Source organism: Cervus elaphus, chromosome X, assembly GCF_910594005.1.
Source record: "Cervus elaphus chromosome X, mCerEla1.1, whole genome shotgun sequence".
In the NCBI taxonomy this organism is placed as follows: domain Eukaryota; kingdom Metazoa; phylum Chordata; class Mammalia; order Artiodactyla; family Cervidae; genus Cervus; species Cervus elaphus.
This window is the reverse complement of record NC_057848.1, coordinates 42,958,718-42,986,013: the sequence shown is the minus strand read 5'-3', so window position 1 is coordinate 42,986,013 and position 27,296 is coordinate 42,958,718. Positions and strand designations below refer to the sequence as shown.

Here is a 27,296-nt window from a genome sequence, read left to right as displayed (position 1 = left end):
GGGAAAGAATAGAGATCTCCAAGAAAATTAGAGATACCAAGGGAGCTTTTCATGAAAAGATGGGCTCAATAAAGGACAGAAATCTAACAGAAGGAGAAGATATTAAGAAGAGGTGCAAGAATACACAGAAGAATTGTACGAAAAAGATCTTCACAACCCAGATAATTACGATGGTCTGATCACTCACCAAGAGCCAGACATCCTGGAATGTGAAGTCAAGTGGGCCTTAGGAAGCATCACTACGAACCGAGCTAGTGGAGGTGATGGAATTCAAGTTGAGGTATTTCAAATCCTGAAAGATGATGCTGTGAAAGTGCTGCCCTCAATATGTCAGCAAATTTGGAAAACTCAGCAGTGGTCACAGGACTGGAAAAGGTCAGTTTTCGCTCCAATCCCAAAGAAAGGCAATGCCAAAGAATGCTCAAACTACTGCACAATTGCACTCATCTCACATGCTAGTAAAGTAATGCTCAAAATTCTCCAAGCCAGGCTTCAGCAATTTGTGAACCGTGAACTTCCAGATGTTCAAGCTGGTTTTAGAAAAGGCAGAAGAACCAGAGATCAAATTGTCAACATCCTCTGGATCATCGAAAAAGCAAGAGAGTTCCAGAAAAACATCTATTTCTGCTTTATTGACTATGCCAAATCTTTGACTGTGTGGATCATAAATAAACTGTGGAAAATACTGAAAGGGATGGGAATACCAGACCGCCTGACCTGCCTCTTGAGAAATCTGTATGCAGGTCAGGAAGCAACAGTTAGAACTGGACATGGAACAACAGACTGGTTCCAAATCAGGAAAGGAGTACCTCAAGGCTGTATATTGTCACCCTGCTTATTTAACTTACATGCATAGTACATCATGAGAAATGCTGGGCTGGATGGAGCACAAGCTGGAATCAAGATTGCTGGGAGAAATATCAGTAACCTCAGAGATGCAGATGACACCACCCTTAAGGCAGAAAGTGAAGAAGAACTAAAGAGCCTCTTGATGAAAGTGAAAGAGGAGAGTGCAAAATCTGGTTTAAAACTCAATATCCGGAAAACTAAGATCAAGGCATCTGGTTCCATCACTTCGTGGCAAATAAATGGCGAAACAGTGGAAACAGTGAGACTATTTTCTTGGGCTCCAAAGTTACTGCAGATGGTGACTGCAGCCATGAAATTAAAAGATGCTTGCTCCTTGGAAGAAAAGTTGTGACCAACCTAGACAGCATATTAAAAAGCAGAGACATTACTTTGCCAACAAAGGTCTGTCTAGTCAAGGTTATGGTTGTTCCAGTGGTCATGTATGGATGTGAGAGTTGGACTGTAAAGAAAGCTGAGTGCCAAAGAATTGATGTTTTTGAACTGTGGTGTTGGAGAAGACTCTTGAGAGTCCCTTGGACTGCAAGGAGACCCAACCAGTCCATCCTAAAGGAGCTCAGTCCTGGGTGTTCACTGAAAGGACTGATGCTGAAGCTGAAACTCCAATACTTTGGCCACCTGATGTGAAGTGACTCATTGGAAAAGACCTTGATGCTGGGAAAGATTGAAGGCAGGAGGAGTAGGGGACGACAGAGGATGAGATAGTTGGATGGCATCACCGACTCAATGGACATGAGTTTGAGTAAACTCTGGGAGTTGCTGATGGACAGGGAGGCCTGCCATGCTGCAGTCCATGGGGTCGCAAAGAGTTGGACACAACTGTGCGGCTGAACTGAGTGACTGACTGAGGTCCCTCTGTATAAGCATTAAGTCAGCTGAATTCGTTTGATGAGGCTTTGGGAGAGAGCAATCTGCATGTTCTCTCATGAGGTGTCTAACAAGGCCAAGGATGGGAAGATAATCCCCAGCAAGGGGCTGGCAGTAGGGAACTGACCTAAGAGAAAAGGGAGTCCGTGCGGTGTAGCCCTAACGTGCACCAAAGCCATGGAAAGGAGTTCAGTCCATGGCCTTTGTAGTTCTAGAGTTTGGTTAGGTCCGTTTTGAGAATAGAATTTGCCTTTTCTACTTTTCCCGTTGATTGGGGTCTGTGAGGAATATGTAATTTCCAGGTTATGCCAAGGGATTGGGCTACCTGTTGAGTGATTTGGGAGATTAAAGCTGGCCCATTATCAGATTGGAGAGTGGGAGGCCAAAGCGAGGGATGATTTCTCGTATGAAAAACTGTGTTACCTCTGAGGCAGTTTTTGACCTCGTAGGAAAAGCCTTAATCCACTCTAAAAAAGTGTCTACTAGAGTGAGCATGAGTTTTATTTTTCGTGTTGGAGGCATGTGAATGAAGTCAATTTGCCAGTCCTCTCCCGGGATATGACCTCGAGCCTCATTTGTTGAGAATGAGGGAAATAGGCTTTAGGGCTCCCTGCGGTGAGACTGATGAGCAGATAATGCAAGAGTGAGTGATTTGTTGTAAGAGTGAAAGAAGGTTAGGATAGGTGATAAGAGGTTTTAAGAGATGATAAAGAGGTTTAGTGCCTCTGTGTAGGGCCTGGTGAAGAATCTGTGTGGCCTGAGATTGGGGAAGGACAGGGTGGCCCTGTTTTTATAACCTTGTGGTTGTGCTCTCTCTTGTAATAATTGTTTTTTCTTAAGGGAGGTAAAGGGGCTTTATGTTGGAGATTACTATAAGTTGTTGAGCTGGTGATCAGAGTGAGGCTTGTTTTGCTTTTCTGTCTGCGGCATCGTTGCCCTGTGAAATGGAGCCTGAGGCCACCTGGTGACCTCGGCAATGTATGATGCCTACTTCACTTGGCATGTTAGCTGCTTTTAAAAGTTGGAGTATAAGCGGGGCGTTAGTTATGGGAGAGCCTTTAGTAGATAGGAGCCCTCGTTCCTTCCAAATGGCAGCATGTGAGTGTATGATGTGGAAAGTGTATTTAGAGCCAATGTATACTTTGCTCTCTTGTTAACTGCGAGGGTAAGAGGTCTAGTTAGTGCAATAAGTTCTGCCTTTGGGGAAGGGGTTCCCCAGGGGAGAGGTTGGGATTCAATAATTTCGGTGTCAGAGACAATTGCATATCCAGCTACTTTTTTTCCATTTGATGTCATAGAGGAGCTGCCATCAATATACCAAATAAAGTCAGGGTTATTTAAAGAGGTTGAGGAAATGTGGGAAAAATGGGTCATCAGGTCTTCTAACGCCTCTTTGCAAGTATGAATAGGGGCCTCAGAAGAATTAGGGATAAGTATGGCAGGGTTTAGAGTAGGACAGTGTTCAAAGGAAAACTCAGGAGATTTGAGAAGAGTGACATGAATTAGTTGAATGCCTGAAGGAGATAGAAGGGTCATGGATTTGTGAGAAAGTAAGTCCTTAAAGTCATCTGGTGAACGAATGACAGTGGGTTCTCCAAAAGTAAGTTTTTTACTTTCCTGAGCGAGTAGTGCAGCTGCTGCCAGAACATGTAGACAGGCTGGCCATCCTTGAATTGTGGTATCTAATTGCTTTGATAGATGAGCAACAGGGGTGAATGAGGGGCCCTGATTTTGTCCCAGAACTCCTAGGGCAATTTTGTTTCTCTCAGTAGTGTAGAGTATAAAGGGGCGAGAAATGTCGGGAAGTGTTAGAGCTGGGGCTGAAAGAATGGCTTGCTTAAGGTTGTTAAAGGCTGAACGTATATTTGATTTTAGCTCTAGGGGTTCTGAAAGATCTCCTCGGCTTGATATAAGAGTTGTGCCAAGAGGGCCAAATTAGGAATCTAGCTAACCCCAAGAAGGACTGGATCTCTGTTTCTGATGTAGGTAGTGGTAGGGTGGATATAAGGGACTTTCTATTGGTAGTAATATATCTTTTAGTTGGTGTTAAGAGGACTCCGAGATAGGTGACTCTAGAAAGAGAGAACTGAACCTTGATGGGAGATACTCGATAGCCTCGATCAGCTAGAAAATTAAGGAATTGTAGTGTGTTGTTGAGAATATGTAAGCAAAGGACTACAAAGGAGGAGATCATCCACATATTGGAGGACAGTACTTGGAGTAAGGTCAAGAGAGATTGGGTCTGATGCTCGAGCTTGGCCAAAGAAATGAGGGCTATCATGAAAGCCTTGTGGGAGGACTGTCCATGTCAGCTGTTGGGAGCAATGATTGTCTGGATCAGTCCAGGTAAAGGTAAAGAGGTCTTGAGAGTCTGGGTGTAAAGGAATAGTAAAGAAGGCATCTTTGAGGTCTAGAACAGTGAAGTGGGTAGTGGAAGAGGGAATGAGAGAGAGAAGAGTATAGGGATTTGGAACTACTGGGTGTATGGGGATAACAGCCGCATTGATAAGTCTCAGGTCCTGGACCAGGCAATAGGAGCCATTTGGCTTTTTGACAGGTAGGATAGGGGTGCTATAGGGAGAGTGAGTTGAGTGCAAGAGGCCCTGACGTAGGAGTTTAGTGACGATAGGCTTTAGCCCTTGTTGATGTTTTTGGGAGATGGGGTATTGTGGTTGATTGGGGAATTTAGAGTGGTCTTTGAGATGGATATGAACTGGAGCATGGTGAGAGGCAACAGATGAGTTGTCTGTATCCCAAACTATGGGGTTTATGGATGAGGAGGGCAATGGGGTGGGGGAAGAGGAGGTGGGGTTAAGGAGCAGTAGCCAGGCTAGATCAGAGGGTGGACTTGGGATAGTAATAGAGGCTTTGAGTTTTGAGAGAAGGTCTCTCCCAAGAATAGGAGTGGGGCATTTTGGGAGTATGAGAAAAGAACGGGAAAATGGGGTATCTTGAAATGTGCAAGGTAGAGGCTCAGTTATTCGTGGTGTAGATATTAAACCATCAACCCCCATAACAGAGAACTGAGAGACCTTGGTTTTTCCAGACTAGGCAGGCACAGCAGTGTAAGTGGCCCCTGTGTCAGTGAGAAAGGAGATCGGCTTGCCTGCCACAGTAAGAGTTACCTTGGGCTCCGTAGAGGTGATGAGAGTCGGGGCCTGGGGCGCTGCGCACCTCCAGTCTTCAGTGGCGAGTCCGAGGAGGCTGGGCAGAGCTGGGTCGGAGGACTCCTGCTCGGGACCAGGAGGGGATGTCCAGGTCCCTGGAGGGGGATTTGGGCAGTCAACCTTCCAGTGTTCCTTTATGGCACAGCTGGGACATGGACCTGGAGGGGGCCTTGGCTTTAGGCATAGGCGGGCCCATTGGCCTTCTTTGCCACATTTGAAGCAGGGCCCAGGTGGCTTCCTTTCTTTGTTGGTTGATGGAGGCTTGGAGCCATGTAGGGCAGTGGCTAAAAGGTGGTATTTGGCCTAATCTCATTGGGCCTTCTCTAGCTTTGCCTGCTCTTCCTGGTTACTGAAAATCTTAAAGGCTAAATTTAAAAGGTCTCGTTGAGGGGTTTGAGGGCCTTCTTCTGCCTTTTTTAGTTTCTTTAGGATATCTGGGGATGACTGGGAGATTAAATGGGTGTTAAGAGCAATGGTGCCCTCTGCTGAAGTGGGGTCTAATTTTATATATTTGTGTAGCACTTCCTTTAACCTGGCTAGAAATTGTGTTGGGTTTTCATCTAGTCTTTGAGTTCTTTCCTGGAGCTTATCAAAGTTGACGGCTTTATGCCCTGCCTCTTGAAGACCCACAATGAGGCAAGCACTCATATGATTATGGGCTGCTTGTCCAGGACTCCCTGCCTGATAATCCCAGTTGGGATCATCTCGGGGGACAGCCGTTGCCCCTACGGGCTTAGTGTCCTCTATCCTGTGTATCTCATCAGCATGCACCTGAGAGGCTTGCCATACTCATTCCTTCTCTTCTGGGAGAAGAGTAGAGGAAAGTATGATGTAAGTATCATGCCAGGTTAAGTCATAAGACTGGGTAAGATACTTGAATTCTTTTAGATAATTATCAGGGTCTGAGGAGAAGGAGCCAAGATACTTTTCAATCTGAGATAGATCAGTGAGGGAGAATGGGACATGAACCCGAACAATGCCTTCTGCCCCAGCTACTTCCCCTAAAGTGTGGAGGGAAGGAGCGGGGTCCTGCGGTGGTTTCCTGTTTTAAAGTTGTTTGGGACCAGTGTGGGAGGATCTAGGGAGTTTAGGGTAAAGCCTTGGGATGCTCAGGGTAGAGATTGGGGCTGAGGTCTCAGAGCTTATCTCAGTCACAAGCTGGGGAGGGGGATTGGGAGCTGCTGTGGTGGAGGGCTGCACTTGAGAAGAAGGGAGGGAGGAGGGGACGTAAGGTGGAGGTTGTGGAACTGGATCTGGAGTGGCTGCAAGGGGATTGGGAGCGCTAGGGGGTGGGCTGTGGTCAGAAGGGTCAAAGGAAGAAGAAGAAAAGTCTGAACAGGGATCAGGAGACATTGTATTAGGAGGATGTGGCCCAGAGTGGGCTAAGAGTATTTGAGAAGTAGAATAGGATTCACAGAGAGAGGCTTAAGAGTGGAGCGCGGAAAACCTGAACATAAGGGATTTCTAACCACTTGCCATTGCAGCAGCAGAAGTTATCGAGGTCCCATAGACTATTATAATCAAGAGTTCCATGTTCTGGCCATCAGGACCTGTTATCAAGTCTGTATTGTGACCAGACAGTGTTAGAATAGTAAATAAGTCTTTTTGGTCTTATCTCCTCTTGGAAACCCAAAGCTTTTAGGTTTGGGAGAAGGCATCCTAGAGGAGTAGATTTTGAGGGCTGGGATTGAGAATTTCCCATTGTGGCTGAATAGGGAGGTTAGACAAGGGCAAGAGAAAGCGAGGAGAAAGGTCCAAGAGAAAAGGCATCCCCGTTCTCAGGACTTTCTCAGAGAGTAATAATAGTCTGCTTTGAAATGGGCATCCCCTATTTCAAAGTCAGATGGGGCACAAGGCCAAGGGCCTCAAGGGCTATGGGGATCCTCCCGCCTAGTGCTAGGACTTGGAAATGAGGCGAGAGACAGGATCCAAGAGAAGGGGATTTCACTCACCCTTGTAACTGATGATATGTGGGCCAGTGTGTGGATGTCTGTCCAGCAAGGCAAGTGGAAAGTCCCATTCCCGAACTTGCCTCAGTTTCTCGGCAAGGTCCAAGGGAGGGGACCACTGGAGGTGGGCTCGTGAAAGGAGCCCACCCAGTTGTGGTGGATCTTCCCTCCCGGGTTTTGGCACTAGAATGTAAGGCGAGTGCAGAGAAAAAGAGAGCGAGCCGGGCAGTCAGGCAAGAAAAGGGAAATTTTATTAGAGGGAAAAGAGAGGGTGACTGACCCTTAAGGAGAACCAGCGTCCTCCCTTTCTGATGGAGTCCTTCTTATACCCCACCAATGAAAAATTCTCTGAAGAGATGGTCTCGTAGCCAGAGGTCTGGAATCTGGTGGTCTCACAGCTTTGAGAAGATAGGTACCAGTGTGTAAACAGGATGCCATTTGGGCAATTTGGTCAGTCTCAAGGATCACTGTGATTTATTCTTTGTTTGTTAGGTCAACATAATGAGCCATCTTATCAGTGAGACCCCCATGTGGACTCTATCACCTTGATTCATGGACCTAACATCCCAGGTTCCTATGCAATATTGTTCTTTACAGCATCTGACTTTACTTCCATCACCAGTCACATCCACAACTGGGTGCTGTTTTTCCTTTGGCTCTGTCTTTTCATTCTTTCTGGAGTTATTTCTCCACTGATCTCTAGTAGCATATTGGGCACCTACTGACCTGGGGAGTTCATCTTTCAGTGTCCTTCTATCTTTTTCCCTTATCATGCTGTTCCTCGGGGTTCTCAAGGCAAGAATACTGAAGTGGTTTGCCATTCCCTTTTCCAGTGGACCACGTTTTGTCAATTTAGATAAATCCCCTTTAATTTGCTTGGAATTGGAAACAAAAAAACGGTGTGTGTGTTTGTGCCTCCTAAGTCACTTCAGTCGTTTCCGACTCTTTGTGACACTATGGGCTGTAGCACGCCAGGTTCCTCTGTCCGTGGCATTCTCCAGGCAAGAATACTGGTGTGGGTTGCCATGCCCTCCTCCAGGGGATCTTCCCGACCCAGGAATGGACCCCACCTCTCTTACGGCTCCTGCACTGGCAGGTGGATTCTTTACCACTAGCGCCATCTAGGAACTCATACTTACATGCATACATACAATTGCTTATTTACTTACTTAGTTACACAGCTCATTGTTCATACAGCTGTTCAGTGACACGTGTCCTGTGGCCTGTCGTCTTCCCCTTTAGGTCTTTCAACTCAAAGATGAAAAAGGAACAGTCTCATGTAGAGCTTAGAATTGAGCAGCCTCATTCGGAACCCGAAGGATGAGGGAACCTTGTTGCCCCACCGGCTTCTTTACACGGCTACACACATCCCGTCCCTGAGTCAGTAGGACCGCCTAGGTCTGGGGAAGGAATTTGCCGACGTACCCGGAACTGTTTCCAAGGTTTCCTCGGGTTCTGGCGGTGGTACGGCTGCGGGTCCTGGGAGCCAAGGCAACGGAGAATTTTCCCAGGCTCGCGCGAGCGCCCTCTTCACCCACGGATTCAGGGACCCAGCAATAGCGATGGCTCCGGTGTCTGGCTCCCGCAGCCCGGAGTGGGAGGCCTCGAGCTCCGGGGGGAAGCGTCGCAGTTCTTCGAAGAGCCCTAAGCCTAGCAAATCCTCTCGCTCCCCGCGCGGCCGCCGCTCTCGCTCGCGCTCTTGCTCTCGGTCCGGAGACCGGAATGGCCTCAGCCATCAGCTGAGTGGCTCCAGCCAAGGCTCCCGAAACCAGTCCTACCGTTCGCGCTCGCGGTCACGCTCTCGAGAGCGGCCCTCCGCACCTCGCGGCGCCCCTTTCGCTTCTGCCTCCTCGTCCGCCTATTATGGCGGCTACTCACGCCCCTACGGGAGCGACAAGCCGTGGCCTAGCCTCCTGGACAAGGAGAGGGAGGAGAGCTTGCGGCAGAAGTGAGTGAGACGAACGCACTTTCTTTCGCAAGACCACCAGCCTTTAGAGTCCGATTTATCGTTCATTCCGCACCCGACTATTCGCATTTCGCTCGCTCTCCGTGACTTGCGCGCGTTTTCATCCCTTCCTTCAGTCCACCCACGATAACGCCTTATTCATCCTTTTCCATCGTTAGGTTTTTCGCTCATCCTCTGGCCCCTTCATCTAAAATGCCCTGGTCTCCCTCCCGCTACCCCTTCCAGCCTCCTGGCTTGTTGCGGGCATGGTCAAGAGCCTCGGACCTGCCGGAATTACAGCATTTACTTGGTTGTGTCGTTGTCATTAGTGATCACGTTTTCATTCCCCAGTAGACTGAGCCCTTGGAAGAGCCCAGTTTATTGATCACAAAATTTACAGTGCGGAGCACTTTGTAGGTGCGCAACCATTGCTTGTTAAATGATCAAACAGGTTTGAGACAATAGGATAAGTGAGTGGAGTTGTTTTGCAGCGACTTGGGAAGGGTTGAGATTTAAGGTTTAAATTGGAGGGGAGGAGAACCTCTGAAACAAGATGTTTGACTAAATGTAGGAAAAAATGATCTGCTAAACTGTAAGGTTGGACTACATTGAGAAAGATCTTAAGCGGTCTCAATCTTGACCATGAAAAATGAGGTCAGATTGAGATCAGATCTCCTTTAATGACAGTATTGGAGAGGAAAATGAATAAGGAAAAAGGAGAAGAATTATAATTACTGTTTTGTAAGCTTTAATTTTTATTACTTAAAATAATCGAAGTATAGTAGATATACAGTGTTTTTAAGTTACCTGTGTACAATAATATAGTGATTCACTTTTTTTTATTGATTCACTGTTTTTAAAGGTTATACTTCATTTATAGCAATTATGTGCTTTGTAAGTCTTAATATCTAATGCTTATTGAGTGTTAAATTGTGTGTCAGGCACTGTACTGATCATACTGTATGTGTTTAAAAATACAAGAAATTAAAAAGTGTTAACAGGCATTGAGGGGCAGGTTAAGGTTTCAACAGTAGGGAGATAGCTTGAGTTTTTTCCTTCCAAAAGTGGGAGGCACTAAAGCCTAGTGATTAAAAGGACAGGCTCCAGAATCAGACTGCCTGAGTCTGAAGCCCTCCTTTGTTACTTAATACTTGTGTGACTTTGGGCAAGTTACTTAACCTCTCTGAGTTCCATTTCTTCCCCGTGTAAAAGGGAAAGATTAGCACAAAAGCTTTTTAGAGATGTAATGATTTAGTGCCTGAAACACAATAAATTGCCCTTAAGTGTTAGCTGTTAGTGTTTTGTGCATGGGAACAGAAACAGTAAAAACAGTCCTGAGTTAGGTTGGAGACCGACTTCTCCAAATTAAAATTTCCAGAAAGTTACCCCCAGGCTGTGTCCATCAAAAAGCATCCAGTTTCCATACTAGACATTCCTCACCAAAAGATGTCAGAATTCCTTGGATGAAATTTGCATTTGTACATTTAGAAGATAAATAATTTTAAAGTATCCATGAAGTCGGATGGCAGGAGGGATAAGAACTTTACTGCTTGGTCTTTTTAGCCTGTCAAGCATTCTTCATCTGGTATATATGTATTCAAAGTTTAGCTATAAGTGTGTCCTCTGTTAGACTTTATGTTACTTCAAGTAGGAAACCTGAGTCTGACTCTGCACGATTATACCTTTTCCCCTGAATAAGGAAAAAAAAAATAATTTGTTTTAAAAAATCAAAAGGATTTTATTTCTCTAATAAGGTTCTTTTTTTAAACAAGTGGAGTCACAGCAGCTGAAGTTTGAAGAAGTAAACCTTAGTTTTTGTTGTGTATTGTTTGTGTGTTTATAAGGAATATCAAAAATTAAGAAATCACAAACATAAAATAATTTTGTCTTCCAAGGGTAGATAGAGAATTTACTCCTTTTTGAAAAAAGAATTAGGGGAAAAACAGAAAACAAACGCTATATCTCACTGAGTAAAGTTTTGTCAAATAAAATTTTTCTTTTACTTTCAGAGCTCCCTTTATTTTCTACTTCTAATGCTTCATTTTTATTTTCTTCATTAATTCCTGACTTTTTGAAAACGAAGGTTTGACCTTGGCCAAAGTAGAGAATTCTCTTTACTTTCATAAGGATACATAAACAAATGAAGTTATTTCCAAATGTAAGACCATTTTTGTCACATATTGCAGAAGATGAAATGAGCAGTTGGGAGCTGTGTGATGCATGTACTGGAATGACACACTGGACAGCCTCCCAGGCTGAATCTCTGGCCAGGCCTATCGGGCTGTCCGTAGTTTGTACTATTTGATAGAACATCAGATACTTCAGAACATTAGATCCTAATGTTGAGTTAGATACTAATGTTGAGCTTACTTTTTAAAAAAAAATTTTTGGCCACCTCTTGTGGCATGCGGGATCTTAGTACCTGAACCAGGGATCAAACCTGTATCACCTGTGGTGGTAGCACAGTGTCTTAAACACTGGACTGGCAGGGAAGTTCCTGAGTTTAAACCAAGTTTTATTAGTTTAAAGTTTAAAATGTAGAGGGAAAACAGGACTTAACTGGACCCCTTTGAATCTTATACATTTAGGAAACAGTTTACCTGCCTATCTCTTCTAGGAGACTAAGTGAGAGAGAGAGGATTGGAGAATTGGGAGCTCCTGAAGTGTGGGGACTTTCTCCAAAGAATCCAGAACCAGAGTAAGTGATTAAAAAATACATCTTTTATATGGCAGAAACCAACACAATATTGTAAAGCAATTATCCTTCAATTAATAAAAATAAATTTTAAATATATATACATATATAGTTTAAATGCAACATTTGTTTAAATCCAGAGTCTATGGTCAAAATTTTTGTTAAGTGAAGAACTTGAACTACAGTTCTTTTTTTCCCTCTTTCTTGTGATTTATGCTATTCTGTGCCTTGAGTTTTAAAAACATTAAACATACCTTAGGATTAAAACATGCTCCTAGTGGATTTTAGCATGCTAATTGTTCTCTTTAAATTATAATTCATGGAATGCTAATTTCCTATTCATAGAAGGGTTCAGTGTTGAAACAAATACATTAATATTATTTTGAATTATTTTTTCTCAATCCAGTAACTGATTAAATGTCAGACATTAGCATTACAAAGTTTTTAAAAATGAATATACTGAGTCAGTATTATTAAAGGCCTAATGCTTTTTTCTTTTCCTTATTTTTTTTTCCTCTGTGTTGTCATTGTTCAGTCATGTCCAGCTCTTTGCAACCCTATAGACTGTGGCTTTTCTCTCTTTGGTGCCATTCAGAAGCTGCATCTACCCTCTGCTCTATTTCTGTGTTTTCTTGAGACAAGATGCTTGACCGGTAAACCTGTAATTTGCGACAGGGTGATAAAGCATTATTATCTGAAAGTTCTTTTTTCTTCTTAAAAAACTGTTATTTTTTTCCCCACCCCCTATTATTTTTTGAGATATATTTGACATACAATATTAGTTTCAGGCATGTTATAACATGATGATTCAATATTTGTATATATTGCAAAATGATCACCATAGTAAGTCTAGTTAGCATCCGTCACCATATATAGTTATAAAAAGTTTTTTCTTGTGATGAGAACCTCTAAGATTTACTTTCTTATCACCTGTCAGATATGCAATACAGCATTATTAACTGCAGTTGCCATGCTGTACATCACATCCCCATGACTTATTTTATAACTGGAAGTTTGTACTTCTTGATCCCCATCATGTGTTTTACCCATGCTCTGCCCCCACCTTCTGTGCTCTGGCAACCATCAGTCTGTTCTCTGTATCTGTGGTGTGGTTTTTTGTTTTTTAGATTTCACATATAAGTGAGATCATGTGTTATCATTCTCTGTTTGACATTTCATTTAGCAAATGCCCTCACAGGCTGTCCATGTTGAAAATGGCAAGCTTCATTCTTTTTTAAAGATAAATAATATTCTCTTGTGGGGTATGCGTGTGTGTTTCTCATAGTTCCTTTATCCATTCATACATTCATGGATATTTGGTTGTTTTAACATTTTGGCTATTGTAAATAATGCTGCAGTGAGCATGAGAGTCCAGATATCTCTTTGAGATATTGATTTCAGTTCTGTCAGATATATATCCAGAAATGAGATTGTTAGGTGATAATGGAAGTTCAATTTTTAATTTCTTGTAGAACCTCCATTCTGGATTCTATAATAGCTGTACCATTTTATATTCTCACTGAGTGTAAGTGTTCCCTCTTTTCCATATTCTCACCAACAGTTGTTATCTTTTGTCTTTTTGATAACATTCATCCAAACAGGTGTGAAGTGATATCTCATTGTGGTTTTCATTTGCATTTCCCCAATGATTAATGATGTTGAACATCTCTTCATTACCTATTGGCCATCTGTGTGTCTTCTTTGAAAAAATGTCTATTCAGATCCTCTGCCTATTTGTGAAATTACATCATTTTTTGGTTTTGGGGTGGTTTTTTTTTTAATATTAATCCCTTCTCGGATATGATTTGCAAATGGTTTCTCTCATTCAGTCCATGCTGCAGTCCCCAGGGTTGCCAAAGAGTCAGACACAACTGAGCGACTGAACAACAACATTCAGTAGGTTGCCTTTAACACTCTTCTGATTCTTACTACCATTTTCTTTAAATTCAGCTCTGATGAACATACACCAGTAGAGGATGAAGAGCCAAAGAAAAGCACCAGTTCAGCTTCTACTTCAGAAGGTATTTTTTTAATTGAGAGCTTTTTTATTGAGAAATTTAAAAAAATACATTTATAAGTAGTTGAACATTAGACTTTACTTTTACTCAAATTGCCTGTCATCATTTCCTTTTCAGTATTTCAAATACAATAAAATTGATACTCAGAAATACTTCTGATACTTGTATATGTATGGCTGAGTCCCTTTGCTGTTCACTTGAAACTATCACAGCATTGTCAATTGGCTATACCCCAGTACAAAATAAGTTTTTTTCAAAAAATTTTAAAATTTAGAAGTAATTTTTATTTGTATTTTATGTAGAAGAAAAGAAGAAGAAGAAGAAGTCTAGTCATTCAAAAGAAAGATCCAAGAAAAGGAGGAAGAAAAAATCATCTAAAAGAAAACACAAGAAGTATTCTGATGATAGTGACAGCGACTCTGATTCTGACACAGACTCCAGTGGTAAGAAAGCCAATATCATTCTGCCCGCCTTACTTCAAAACTAGTTTTACTTCTTAAAGTTTATTTTACTTTTATTTATTTTTGGCTGTGCTGGATCTTCGTTCCTACGTGGGGGCTTTCTCTGGTTGTGGCAGGTGGAGGCTATTGTTCGTTGCGGTACACAGGCTTCTCATTGCAGTGGCTTCTCTTGTTGTGGAGCTCAGGCTCTAGAGCATGCAGGCTCAGTGGTTGTGGCGCATGGACTTAGTTGTTCCCTGGCACGTGGGATTTTCCTGGACCAGGGATTGAACCCTTTTCCCCTGCATTGGGAGGCGGATTCTTAACCACTGGACCACCAAGGAAGTCCAAAGCTTATGCTAGAAAAAGGTTCTTTAAAATAATAACCAGGAGTTTTGAACATGCACTGACTTTGTGTGGGGCACCCTGCTAGGTGCCTGATAGGCATTATTGCTGTTTAATCCACACAATCACTGTTGGACACATCTTAGAGTTGGGGAGACAGAGGACCCGAGCAGGTTATAAGTACTGCTCGCACCCAAGGTCACACAGTTGGGATTCAGAGCTAAGTGGTGTGACTCCAGAGTGGCTGTGTGTAGCTGCACAAGGCCTGTGGCACCGAACCAGGTTGGGGTCAGTCTGTGAGATGTGTGGTGCCAAACCAGGCCACAGGGGGCTGCATCAGCCCAGTGGAGCATCTCTTTTGTGAGATTCTCACACTCAGCAGTCAGCTTTGTGCGATTTTCAAAGAGGCACAACATAGGGGACCCTTCAGGCCAGCAGTTGATTTCTAGAAGACACTTCCTGTGGGGTTGCATCACAACAAAGCCGTCTTTTGGTGCCCTCCCATGGCTGGTGATTGACAGAGGGTGCCTCCTCTGAGGTCACATTTCTGTGGATTTCTCATCACAGGTACCCTGTCACTCTCCTGCAGCGTCCTGTGTGTCCTGAGAGTGACTTTCATCTCCTCATATTGCACATTCTTTCTCCTGACTCTGCCATGTGGTACAGAATCCAGCTGCCTACAGTGCCAGTCTCTCCTTGCATGCGGCTTGGCCTACTCACTGCATGGATGAACGTGCATTACTTTTGTAATAAAACTGACTTAGAAAGAACTAGCTTAAGAGTCACTTTTTCACAGTCAACCGTTCCTCACCCACCCTCTCTAAACCAGCCTGATGGTGATACTCCTCTGTGCGCCCAGAACACTGCCCCCTACTTCCCTGTCACTCAGATTCTACTGACCCCCTTCCCTCTGTGTTCCACTAGACTGAGCTCCTGGAAAGCATCCCCCCAAACACACACATCATGAAGATACTCAAACATCCAGAAAAGTGAAGGGAGTAGTGTCATTAATGCCATATACATTGCTTGTCACTCAGGTGTACCATCTGTTAGCATCTTGACATGTTTGCTTCAAATATGGATTTTTGTTGTTGTTGTTGATATATTCGAGGTAAATTACAAATATCACACTGCCACCCTAAATATCTTTGTGTCCATCTTTAAACAATAAGGACATTTTCCTATCTAATCACAATACTATTATCTCATGCAATCAAGTTAGTAATAATACCCTATAGAACCAAATGCTTAGTGCAACTTTAATTTCTGTGTCCCTCATTCCTTGTACATTTCCTAACAGTAGATGTTTGAATGAATTAAATTCTCTGTAACAACAAATAGAAGAGTTATAAGGTATTTATCTACTCAAAAGTATTAAGGTTTTAGAGTTAAAATTTTTTAAAATTGTAATATGCTTTAATTTGCAGATGAAGATACAAAAAGGAGAGCAAAGAAAGCCAAGAAAAAGGAAAAGAAGAAGAAACGCAGATCGTTGGTTTTTTTCTTTAATTTTTATTATGGAAAATTTCAAAAATATATACAATTATATAAAATGGTATAATGAACTTCTATGTAACCATCACTCAGCTTGAACAATTATCAGCTTATTGACAGTCTCTGCTGTCCACCCCCACTGTTATTTTGAAACCGGTCCCAGATATCATTTCATCCATAAAGCTGCAAGTTTCTCTAAAAGATAGGCATTCTTTAAAAAAAAAAAAAAGCACAATACTATTAATCCACATAAAATATTTAATAATAATTCTTCATTCAGATCTCAGCAGTTTTTTGAATAGTTTCCTCAAATTAGAATCTAAACAATGTACATGAATTGTGATTGGTTGATAGGTCTTTTTCATCTCTTTAAATAGATAGCTTTCCCTTCCCTTTTTGTTCCTGCAGTTTAGTTCTAGAGGAAACAATATCATTTGCCCTGGAGAGTTTCCTGCAGTGTGGATTTTGCTGGTTGTATTCTTACGGTGTCCTTTTAACATGCTTTCGGTCTTATATTTCCTGTAGATTGATAGTTAGGTCTAGACACTTGATAAGGTTCAGATTTGAGTTTTTGGTAGTACTTCATAAGTAGTACTGTGTACTTCCAGCAGGAGGCAGATAATGTCTGGTCATTTCATTTTGACATATTAACCTGCATCAATAGTCTTTGTTTAGGTCCCTTCATTAGGGATTGCAAAATGATTCTTCATTTATTAGGTAAAATAATTCTATATGAGAAGCCTACCATCATTAACTGTTTGGTTACCCTGGAGTATAGTTGGTATAGGAAGGGTGGAATAATTGCTTACTTGTTTTATGAGTTTTCAAAATAATGAGTTGAGGTTTTTTGATGTTTTTATCATCATGAGCCCAAGGATTCAGACATATTTGATGTATTTTAATCCATTATACTGAAAATTACTGATGTTCAAATTGATAAGCGCTGTTTTCTTAAACTGCTTTATTTCTGCTATCTTTCTACAACATGAGAACTATATTTTATTGTTCCCTTGAAAGTGAAAGTGTTTGTTGCTCAGTCTTATCTGACTCTTTGCGACCCCATGGACTGTAGCCCGCCAGGCTCCTCTGTCCATGGAATTCTCCGGGCAAGAGTACTGGATTGGGTTGCCATTCCCTTCTCCAGGGGATCATCCCAACCCTGGAATTGAACCTAGGTCTCCTGCATTGCAGGCAGATTCTTTACCGTCTGAGCCAGCTTATAGTGAAACATGATTTGGTTAAATAAGTTAAAATTTTTAATACAAATTCTTCTCTAACACATTTGAATAAGCTGAGCATCCAAATCATTTCAATCAGTCTTTCATTGCCTTGAAAAAGTAAGATGCCCTTTAGCCTGGGAACATTAAATCAATTTATATCAAATTATAATCAATGCAGGAAGAAATATAAGAAAAAGAAGTCTAAGAAGAGCAGAAAAGATTCCAGTGACTCAAGTTCTAAAGAGTCCCAAGAAGAGTTTCTGGAGAATCCCTGGAAGGATCGATCAAGTAGGTTCTTCTGATAGACTTTGATTTCAGAACAAATAAAACACTGAATTAACTGATTAGTTGAAATGTGAATATGTTTCTGAATATCTTTCCTGCAGAACCTGAAGAACCCTCAGATTTGATTGGCCCAGAGGCTCCCAAAACACTTGCCTCTCAAGATGATAAACCTCTGAAGTAAGTAAGAGCATGTTTATAATCTCTAAAGTGCCTTCCCAAAAGTATGGTCCTAACTTACTCTTCCAAGTATATCTTTCACTACTCCCTTATTTAGACCCAAAGTTTCTATGCACTTTTACCTTACTTCTTCCTCCAACATGCCTTCCCTTCTTTTCCCAGTCCTGGTTTCTTCACTAACCCCAATTCCTTCCTGTTAAAATCCTTAACATTTCTCAAAGCCCCTCAAAGGAGGGGCATGTGCTGATTCCCAATACCTTCCTTCCACAGGTAGGTGTGATTCCTACCCCTCTTTAATTCTTTAGTACTCACAGCATTTTATTTTGTGCATTGTAATATATATTCTACATTGTATTAGTGTTATATCCTTATTAATACATAAATTCCACAAGAACAGAGAGTATTTTTACTGTATATTACAAGCTTTGAGTTTAATAGCTACTCCTGAAGAATTTAGTGAATTGAATGAAGGGGTGGTAGTTTTTGTTTTTTGTTTTTAAAATTTTTTCTTCAAGTGTATTAGGTCTTAGTTGTAGCATTTGGGGTTTAGTTCCCTGACCAGGGATCGAACCCAGGCCCCCTGCACTGGGAATGTGGAGTCTTAGCTATTGGACCACCAGGGAAGTTCCAGGATGGTAGTTTTCAAAGTCCCCTTGAATGAAAGTTAATAGAGAACTGTTACTGTATAGCATTATTATTGGCTATAAGTCTAAAAAATATGTTAATTTAAGATATATTATTTCTCTACTTTGTATTTAAAGGGAAAAGGAATTCACTGGAGGCAGAAGCAATAAAGACAACAGCTGTAGGGAAAATTGATCCATAATTGTAAACCATGAATACATGCTCACTAACATCAGTCCTTTTATTCTTCCAAAGTATCTCTGCATTTCTGGGTTAGTAATATAGGTCACAGTGCAGTGTTCCCTAATTAAATTAAGATAATTTACATAAGGCTTCCCAGCATGCTACCCAGCAACTGTTATTCCTACTGTTTTCTGAGAGAAATGTTTTTTGTGCTTTCTTTTATAATGAACCTTTTCTTAATTCTATATTACTTTGTAGCTATGGCCATGCTCTGTTACCCGGTGAAGGTGCAGCTATGGCTGAATATGTAAAAGCTGGAAAACGTATCCCACGAAGAGGTGAAATTGGCTTGACAAGTGAAGAAATTGCATCATTTGAATGTTCAGGCTATGTAATGAGTGGCAGCAGGTATGTTCTTGGCAATGAGGTCAGTTTCCTTTATAACTACCAAAATTATATTTTGGTGATAGATTTTCATTAAGTGCCCATTTCTAACGAAAGGTAGAGTATAAATGTTGGTTTGTTATTGGGTTTATTGGTATAAATATAGTTGTCTAAAATTCCAAATAGGTATGCAACTCAGTTGTATCTCCAGCTTCAAAGAATTAGGCTTTCCAGTGTCCTTTTCTAGTTCATAGTTTGATACAGATAGTTTATCTTCTGGAGGAGATAGTTAAATTCAGTTACTTATCAGTGCCCCATGAACAGTGTGGCATTCTGGTAGTTAAGAAAGCATTTTCATAAGACAGTAAAAGTTTCTGAGTGTGCCTCTAGTTCTCTGTGGAGAACGTGAACTCTCTAGTCCTCTGGACACTGAGAATGAAGAATGAAAAAGGATATGACAGAGGTCAGTTTCAGCGTGAGAAAAGGAATATAAAATGGGGAAGAAAAAGCAAGATACCAGGAAGAACAAGGAGAGTGAACTAATAGTGTTTCAATACCAAGATCAAGCTGAATTTTAAAACTTCATAAACTTTTAAAAGTGGGCATATATTTGCACGACCCCTGAAGCATCTTCAGAATCTTGGAATTCTGAGGACTGACATTTGAAAACATTATATCTAAGAACCAATAAGACAAGAAAAAGAAATGAGAGGCACAAGAATTGGAACAAAGGATGTAACGCTGTCACTTTTTGTGAATGATAGAAAATCTTGGACTTCCCTGGTGGTCCAGGGGTTTAAGAATCCACCCTGCAATGCAGGGAACATGGGTTTAATCCCTGATCTGGGAAGATTCCACATGACTTGGGGCAACTAAGCCTATGCACCACAAATACAGAGCCTGAGCTCTAGAACCTGGGAACTGCAACTACTGAAGCCCGAGAGCCTAGAGCCTGTGCTTCACAATGAGAGAGGCCACCACAATGAGAAGGCTAGGCACCAGAGAAAGCCCATGTGCAGCAATGAAGACCCAGCACAGCCAAAAATAAAATAATTAACTTAAAAAAAAGAAAATCCTAAGGAATCCTCAGATGAATTATAAATAACAGGAATGTTTAACAAATGGTTAGATATAAAGTTAATATACAAAAATCAATTGCATTTCTGTGTGCCAGCAACAAACAACTAGAAAATATAATTAAATGAAAGGAAAACATTTATAACAGTATCATCAGAGAATATGAAGGACTTAGGAGTAAATCTTAACAAAAGAAGTCTAAGATCTTTACAGGCAAAACTATAAAACACCGAGACATTTAGTAAGACCTAAATAAATGGAGAAATACCATGTTCATGAATAGGAAGGCAATACTGTAGAGTTATCAGTTCTTGCAAAATTAAAATGTTAGACTAAAGGGCCAAGAGCAGCCATCTCATTTCTGAAGAAGAGCAGGAAGGTGATTTTTCCTACTGATATGAGGGCTTATTATGAAGCTTGCAGCACTTCACTTCAGAAAGAGTGGGGAAACAAATGAACTGTTCAGTGGAATAAAATACAGAGCCTGGTAGAGCTTTGCATGTATGGAACTTCATTACATGAAAGAGCTGCTTTCTCCAATCAGTGGGGAAAGAAGGAACTAGGCAGTAAATGGAGCAGGAAGAAAATGGTCACCTGTATGGAGAAAAATGTAAGTAGAACCCTTTATCACTATGTTTACAGCCTGAGCTACCAGGGAAGTCTAGAACCCTTTATCACTATATTTAAAAGTCGTTGCAGCTAGGTTATGGACTTAAATGTCAAAAACAACTTCATTACGCTTAGTATAGAATATGAACAGTTATCTATTAGATCTTGGGGTGGGGAAGTATTTCTTAAAGAAGACCAAAAAATGCACCAACCGCACAATAATATATTAATAACTTTACCTGAGGTAAAAGCAAGAACTTTTGTTCATTGGAACATCTTAAAATAAGTGAAAAGACAAGTTCCAAGCTGGGATAAGATCTTGTAATACACAAAACTGATAAAGAGTTAGTACTGAGAGTATTTAAAGAATTTCTGTAAACAAAAGGAAAGTGAGAAAAATGACACAGGCATTTGTCAGAAGAAAAAAATATAGGGCTACACATAAAAAGATGTTCATGATCTTGGTCGGATCATGAACTCCTTATTGCCAGCTTCAGACTTAAATTGAAGAAAGGGGGGAAAACCACTAGACCATTCAGGTATGACCTAAATCAAATCCCTTATGACTATACAGTGGAAGTGAGAAATAGATTTAAGGGACTAGATCTGATACACAAAGAGCCTGATGAACTATGGACGGAGGTTTGTGACATTGTACAGGAGACAGAGATCAAGACCATCCCCATGGAAAAGAAATGCAAAAAAGCAAAATGGCTGTCTGAGGAGGCCTTACAGATAGCTGTGAAAAGAAGAGAAGTGAGAAGCAAAGGAGAAAAGGAAAGATATACCCATTTGAATGCAGAGTTCCAAAGAATAGCAAAGAGAGATAAGAAAGCCTTCCTCAGCGATCAGTGCAAAGAAATAGAGGAAAACAATAGAATGGGAAAGACTAGGGATCTCTTCAAGAAAATTAGAGATACCAAGGGAACATCTCATGCAAAGATGGGTTCAATAAAGGACAGAAATGGTATGGACCTAACAGAAGCAGAAGATATTAAGAAGCGGTGCAAGAATACACAGAACTGTACGAAAAAGATCTTCACAACCCAGATTATCACGATGGTCTGATCACTCACACTCAGCTAGAGCCAGACATCCTGGAACGTGAAGTCAAGTAGGCCTTAGGAGCATCACTACGAACAGAGCTAGTGGAGGTGATGGAATTCCAGTTGAGCTATTTCAAATCCTAAAAGATGATGCTGTGAAAGTGCTGCACTCAATATGGCAGCAAATTTGGAAAACTCAGCAGTGGTCACAGGACTGGAAAAGGTCAGTTTTCGTTCCAATCCCTAAGAAAGGCAATGCCAAAGAATGTTCAAACTTCCACACAACTGCACTCATCTCAGACGCTAGTAAAGTAATGCTCAAAATTCTCCAAGCCAGGCTTCAGCAATTCGTGAACCGTAAACTTCCAGATGTTCAAGCTGGATTTAGAAAAGGCAGAGGAACCAGAGATCAAATTGCCAACGTCCTCTGGATCATCGAAAAAGCAAGAGAGTTCCAGAAAAACATCTATTTCTGCTTTATTGACTATGCCAAAGCCTTTGACTGTGTGGATCACAATAAACTGTGGAAAATTCTGAAGGAGATGGGAATACCAGTCCACCTGACCTGACTCCTGAGAAACCTGTATGCAGGTCAGGAAGCAACAGTTAGAACTGGACATGGAACAACAGACTGATTCCAAATCAGGAAAGGAATACCTCAAGGCTGTATATTGTCACCCTGCTTATTTAACTTATATGCAGAGTAGTACATCATGAGAAATGCCGGGCTGGATGAAGCACGAGCTGGAATCAAGATTGCTGGGAGAAATATCAGTAACCTCAGAGATGCAGATGACACCACCCTTAAGGCAGAAAGTGAAGAAGAACTAAAGAGCCTCTTGATGAAAGTGAAAGAGGAGAGTGAAAAAGTTGGTTTAAAGCTCAGCATTCAGAAAACTAAGATCATGGCATCCGGTCCCATCACTTCATGGCAAATAGATGGGGAAACAGTGGCTGACTTTATTTTTCTGGGCTCCAGAATCACTGCAGATGGTGATTGCAGGTATGAAATTAAAAGACGCTTACTCCTTGGAAGGAAAGTTGTGACCAACCTAGACAGCATATTAAAAAGCAGAGACATTACTTTGTCAACAAAGGTCCGTCTAGTCAAGGCTATGGTTTTTCCAGTGGTCATGTATGGATGTGAGAGTTGGACTATAAAGAAAGCTGGCACTGAAGAATTGATGCTTTTGAACTGTGGTGTTGGAGAAGACTCTTGAGAGTCCTTTGGACTGCAAGGAGATCCAGCCAGTCCATCCTAAAGGAGATCAGTCCTGGTTGTTCATTGGTAGGACTGATGTTGAAGCTGAAACTCCAATACTTTGGCCACCTGATGTGAACAGCTGTCTCATTTGAGAAAACCCTGATGCTGGGAAAGATTGAGGGCAGGAGGAGTAGGGGACGACAGAGGATGACATGGTTGGATGGCATCACTGACTCAATGGACATGGGTTTGGGTAGACTCCGGCAGTTTGTGATGGACAGGAGGCCTGGCGTGCTGCAGTCCATGGGGTCGCAACGAGTCGGACACAACTGAGTAACTGAACTGAACTGAACTGAACTGAAAAAGATGTTCATTATCATTGGAAATGGAAATCAACTTATGGACATATGGTTTTACACCCATTCAATAGAAATTCAAAGGTCTAATAACTGCAAGCATTTGATAAGATGTGTGTCTATATGATCTCTTAAGTATTGCTAGTGGTGGTATACATTAGAAAACAGTCTGATGTTCTCTTGGAAAGTTGAGCATTCACGTGTTTTATGACCAAGCAATTCCATACCTGTACCCAAGAGGATCTTTCCCATGTACTGGGAGATGTGTATATGGATGTTTACCACAGCATCATTCATCTAGCACTTTCTGTTCCAGATCAATTCCTCTACTCACTGTACCCTGAGCAACCTAAGTACATTGTCATCTCCTTGACTCCTTGACCTGCCACTCCCCCACCTTCACACTAACCTGAAATGAGTCTCCCCTCTTCACCTTACTCAGTTTGCTCTGTTTTTCTAGGCATAGTTCAAGCTTTCTATAATTGATTGTGTAGGTTTGCATACATACACATAAAAGCAGCAGGTTTTCGTGAAGTTTTTCTTCTAAATAAGCAGACCTTTTGAAGACCATCTAAGAGTTTCCCTCTGCCTCAGAGCCTATACTTTCCTGATTTGGCCCTTGGGCTAAAATCCCTTCTTTCTTTTCTGTGAGCTGCTACTGGATTCTAAGGAAGTTAAATCCACCTATCATCCACCATCCACAAAACATCCAAAATTCAGTTGTAGATTTAAACCTAGTTCTTTTGGTTATAGGATAAATTAGAACTCTGAAGAAGTTCCACCAGCTAGATGACAACTTAATTTTATCTGTCCTACTATCAAGTCTGCATACTACTTAGGAAGTTTAATAATTTGCCTGTTTGCTTGTCTTACTGGAAACAACAGAACTAGACTTATGCCCTTAGAATTTGAAATTAATAACTTCACTCTATTGACAGAACCTCAGAGATCATTATTTACATACTAGAAATTAATCAAAGGACATGTCAGCAGATAAAATGAATAATCCTTGGAAAATCTAGAGAAAGTTTCTATTTGTCAGCATTTTAAATTGACCATTCTGTATTAGGAAAGGATTAGTGAGGAAACACTATGAGAATAATTACTGAGAAATTAAGCCAAAAATACAATTATCTCTAGGCATCGCCGAATGGAAGCTGTGCGTCTGCGAAAAGAAAACCAGATCTATAGTGCTGATGAGAAGAGAGCCCTTGCATCCTTTAACCAAGAAGAGAGACGAAAGAGAGAAAACAAGATCTTGGCCAGTTTTCGAGAGATGGTATACAGGAAAACTAAAGGGAAAGAGGACAAATAAGGATTTCCTGATTGTTCATCAGACGTTTTTAACAACAAAAAAGAAAGTTTGGGTTCCATATATACACACACAAAAAGATTATGATCTGAAAAAGCTTTACAGTGCTACTGTGCCTTCTATTTAATTCTTTCAGTCCTATAAAAAAACGCTGCGTATTGATATAACTTTAGCAAGCTCTTTGGGTTATTTTGGATTAACCAAAACAACTTTCTGGTTTAAAAATCCAAATCATGAGTGAAATTCTGCTGTGTTGGGGGAGGAGACATTGAGAGAAAATGCTGGTGAAATGAGGAACTGAGCTCTTAAATTGTGGGACAGTGCTGCCACGAGTTCTACATGATGCCCACCCCAACTGAACTTGTGGGAAGTTACCATTCCTCTATGTTGAATGTCATAAAGGGACTTGATAGAAACATACAGGAGGCCACTTTTGTTAACAGAAAGAAGGCATGGCTGAAAAAAAGAAAATCTAGAATTTGAAGATTGACTTGTATATTACAATATGCTGTCTGCTCTGGAAATAATGTATTTTGATTTTAGTCCCTACCTCCACCCCCAAACCAACCAACAAACCAAACAGCAAACTAACCCACAGACTTACTGAATTGAAAATATGAACATTAGGTTTAAAATTCTTAACAGGTTACTTAAGAATGGCTCTTTCAAATATAAAATATTGGGAAGTCTGTTCTGTAAATGGAAGTACATTATTTCCATCTGAACTGTGTTTAATCATCATTTGAACACTGTAAATGAATAGGAATCAATAATAATCAGGAGTTTAATAAGGAAAAATACGTGAATTATTGCTTTAACTTCATGTGTCATAAGGATGAAGATAATGTGATATTAAAAATGTTTTTAACTCTGTACATCATGTAACATGCAGATTTCATTTTATTTTTTTCTTTGATTTATTTTTATTAGTTGGAGGCTAATTACTTTAATATTGTAGTGGTTTTTGCCATACATTGACATGAATCAGCCATGGATTTACTTGTGTTTCCCATCCTGAACCCCCCTCCCACCCCCCTCCCCATCCTATCCCTCTGGGTCATCCCAGTACACCAGCCCCGAGCACTTGTCTCATGCATCCAACCTGGACTGGTGATCTGTTTCACACTTGATAATATACATGTTTCCATGCTGTTCTCTCAGATCATCCCACCCTCGCCTTCTCCCATAGGGTCCAAAAGTCTGTTCTATACATCTGTGTCTCTTTTTCTATCTTGCATATGGGGTTATTGTTGCCATCTTTCTAAATTCCATATATATGTGTTAGTATACTGTATTGGTGTTTATCTTTCTGACTCTCTTCACTCTATATAATGGGCTTCAGCTTTATCCATCTCATTAGAACTGATTCAAATGTATTCTTTTTAATGGCTGAGTAATATTCCATTGTGTATATGTACAACAACTTTCTTATCCATTCGTCTGCTGATGGTCATCTAGGTTGCTTCCATGTCCTGGCTATTATAAACAGTGCTGTGATGAACACTGGGGTACACGTGTCTCTTTCAGATCTGGTTTCCTCGGTGTGTATGCCCAGTAGTGGGATTGCTGGGTCATATGGCAGTTCTAGTTCCAGTTTTTTAAGGAATCTCCACACTGTTCTCCATAGTGGCTGTACTAGTTTGCATTCCCACCAACAGTGTAAGAGGGTTCCCTTTTCTCCACACCCTCTCCAGCATTTATTGCTTGTAGACTTTTGGATAGCAGCCATTCTGACTGGCGTGAAGTACCTCATTGTGGTTTTTATTTGCATTTCCCTGATAATGAGTGATGTTGAGCATGTTGAGGTTTTCTATGTAGAGGATCATGTCATCTGCAAACAGTGAGAGTTTTACTTCTTCTTTTCCTATCTGGATTCCTTTTATTTCTTTTTCTGCTCTGATTGCTGTGGCCAAAACTTGCAAAACTATGTTGACTAGTAGTGGTGAGAGTGGGCACCCTTGTCTTGTTTCTGACTTTAGGGGAAATGCTTTCAATTTTTCACCATTGAGGATAATGTTTGCTGTGGGTTTGTCATATAGAGCTTTTATTATGTTGAGGTATGTTCCTTCTATGCCTGCTTTCTGGAGAGTTTTTATCATAAATGGATGTTGAATTTTTTCAAAGGCTTTCTCTGCATCTGTTGAGATAATCATATGGTTTTTATCTTTCAATTTGTTAATGTAGTGTATTACATTGATTGATTTGCGGATATTGAAGAATCCTTGCGTTCCTGGGTTAAAGCCCACTTGGTCATGATGTATGATCTTTTTAAGATGTTGTTGGATTCTGTTTACTAGAATTTTGTTAAGGATTTTTGCATCTATGTTCATCAGTGATATTGGCCTGTAGTTTTCTTTTTTTGTGGCATCTTTGTCAGGTTTTGGTATTAGGATGATGGTGGCCTCATAGAATGAGTTTGGAAGTTTGCCTTCTTCTGCAATATTCTGGAAGAGTTTGAGTAAGATAGGTGTTAGCTCTTCTCTAAATTTTTGGTAGAATTCAGCTGTGAAGCCATCTGGTCCTGGGCTTTTGTTTGCTGGAAGATTTCTGATTACAGTTTCGATTTCCTTGCTTGTGATGGGTCTGGTTCAGTTTTGGAAAGTTACACTTTTCTAAGAATTTGTCCATTTCTTCCAAGTTGTCCATTTTATTGGCATAGAGCTGCTGGTAGTAGTCTCTTATGATCCTTAGTATTTCAGAGTTGTCTGTTGTGATCTCTCCATTTTCATTTCTAATTTTGTTGATTTGGTTCTTCTCCCTTTGTTTCTTAATGAGTCTGGCTAACGGTTTGTCAATTTTATTTACCTTTTCAAAAAACCAGCTTTTAGCTTTGTTGATTTTTGCTATGGTCTCTTTTGTTTCTTTTGCATTTATTTCTGCCCTAATTTTTTAAGATTTCTTTCCTTCTACTAACCCTGGGGTTCTTCATTTCTTCCTTCTCTAGTTGCTTTAGGTGTAGAGTTAGGTTATTTATTTGACTTTTTTCTTGTTTCTTGAGGTAAGCCTGTAATGCTATGAACCTTCCCGTTAGC

The 27,296-nt window shown here is 40.9% G+C and overlaps 1 protein-coding gene across 1 annotated transcript; it reads left to right on the top strand.

Moving 5' to 3' along the window:
• The first annotated feature begins 8,249 nt into the window (after positions 1-8,249).
• Positions 8,250-25,139, top strand: LOC122689335 (NFKB activating protein). Its single transcript, XM_043895683.1, has 9 exons — positions 8,250-8,798; positions 11,413-11,493; positions 13,441-13,511; positions 13,811-13,951; positions 15,721-15,784; positions 17,186-17,295; positions 17,394-17,469; positions 18,535-18,684; positions 24,093-25,139. Exons 1-9 carry the CDS (start codon positions 8,413-8,415, stop codon positions 24,265-24,267), a joined length of 1,254 nt encoding a protein of 417 aa, XP_043751618.1. The 5' UTR covers positions 8,250-8,412; the 3' UTR covers positions 24,268-25,139.
• The last annotated feature ends 2,157 nt before the right edge of the window (positions 25,140-27,296 follow it).

What these genes read in the sequence shown, in the direction of transcription:
- LOC122689335 (XM_043895683.1), top strand. Translation starts at nt 8,413, where the DNA reads ATGGCTCCGGTGTCTGGCTCCCGCAGCCCGGAGTGGGAGGCCTCGAGC. An exon ending in CCAAAGAATCCAGAACCAGA is followed by an intron (nt 11,494 to 13,440) that starts GTAAGTGATTAA and finishes CTTTAAATTCAG; the next exon opens with CTCTGATGAACATACACCAG. An exon ending in CAAGATGATAAACCTCTGAA is followed by an intron (nt 17,470 to 18,534) that starts GTAAGTAAGAGC and finishes ATTACTTTGTAG; the next exon opens with CTATGGCCATGCTCTGTTAC.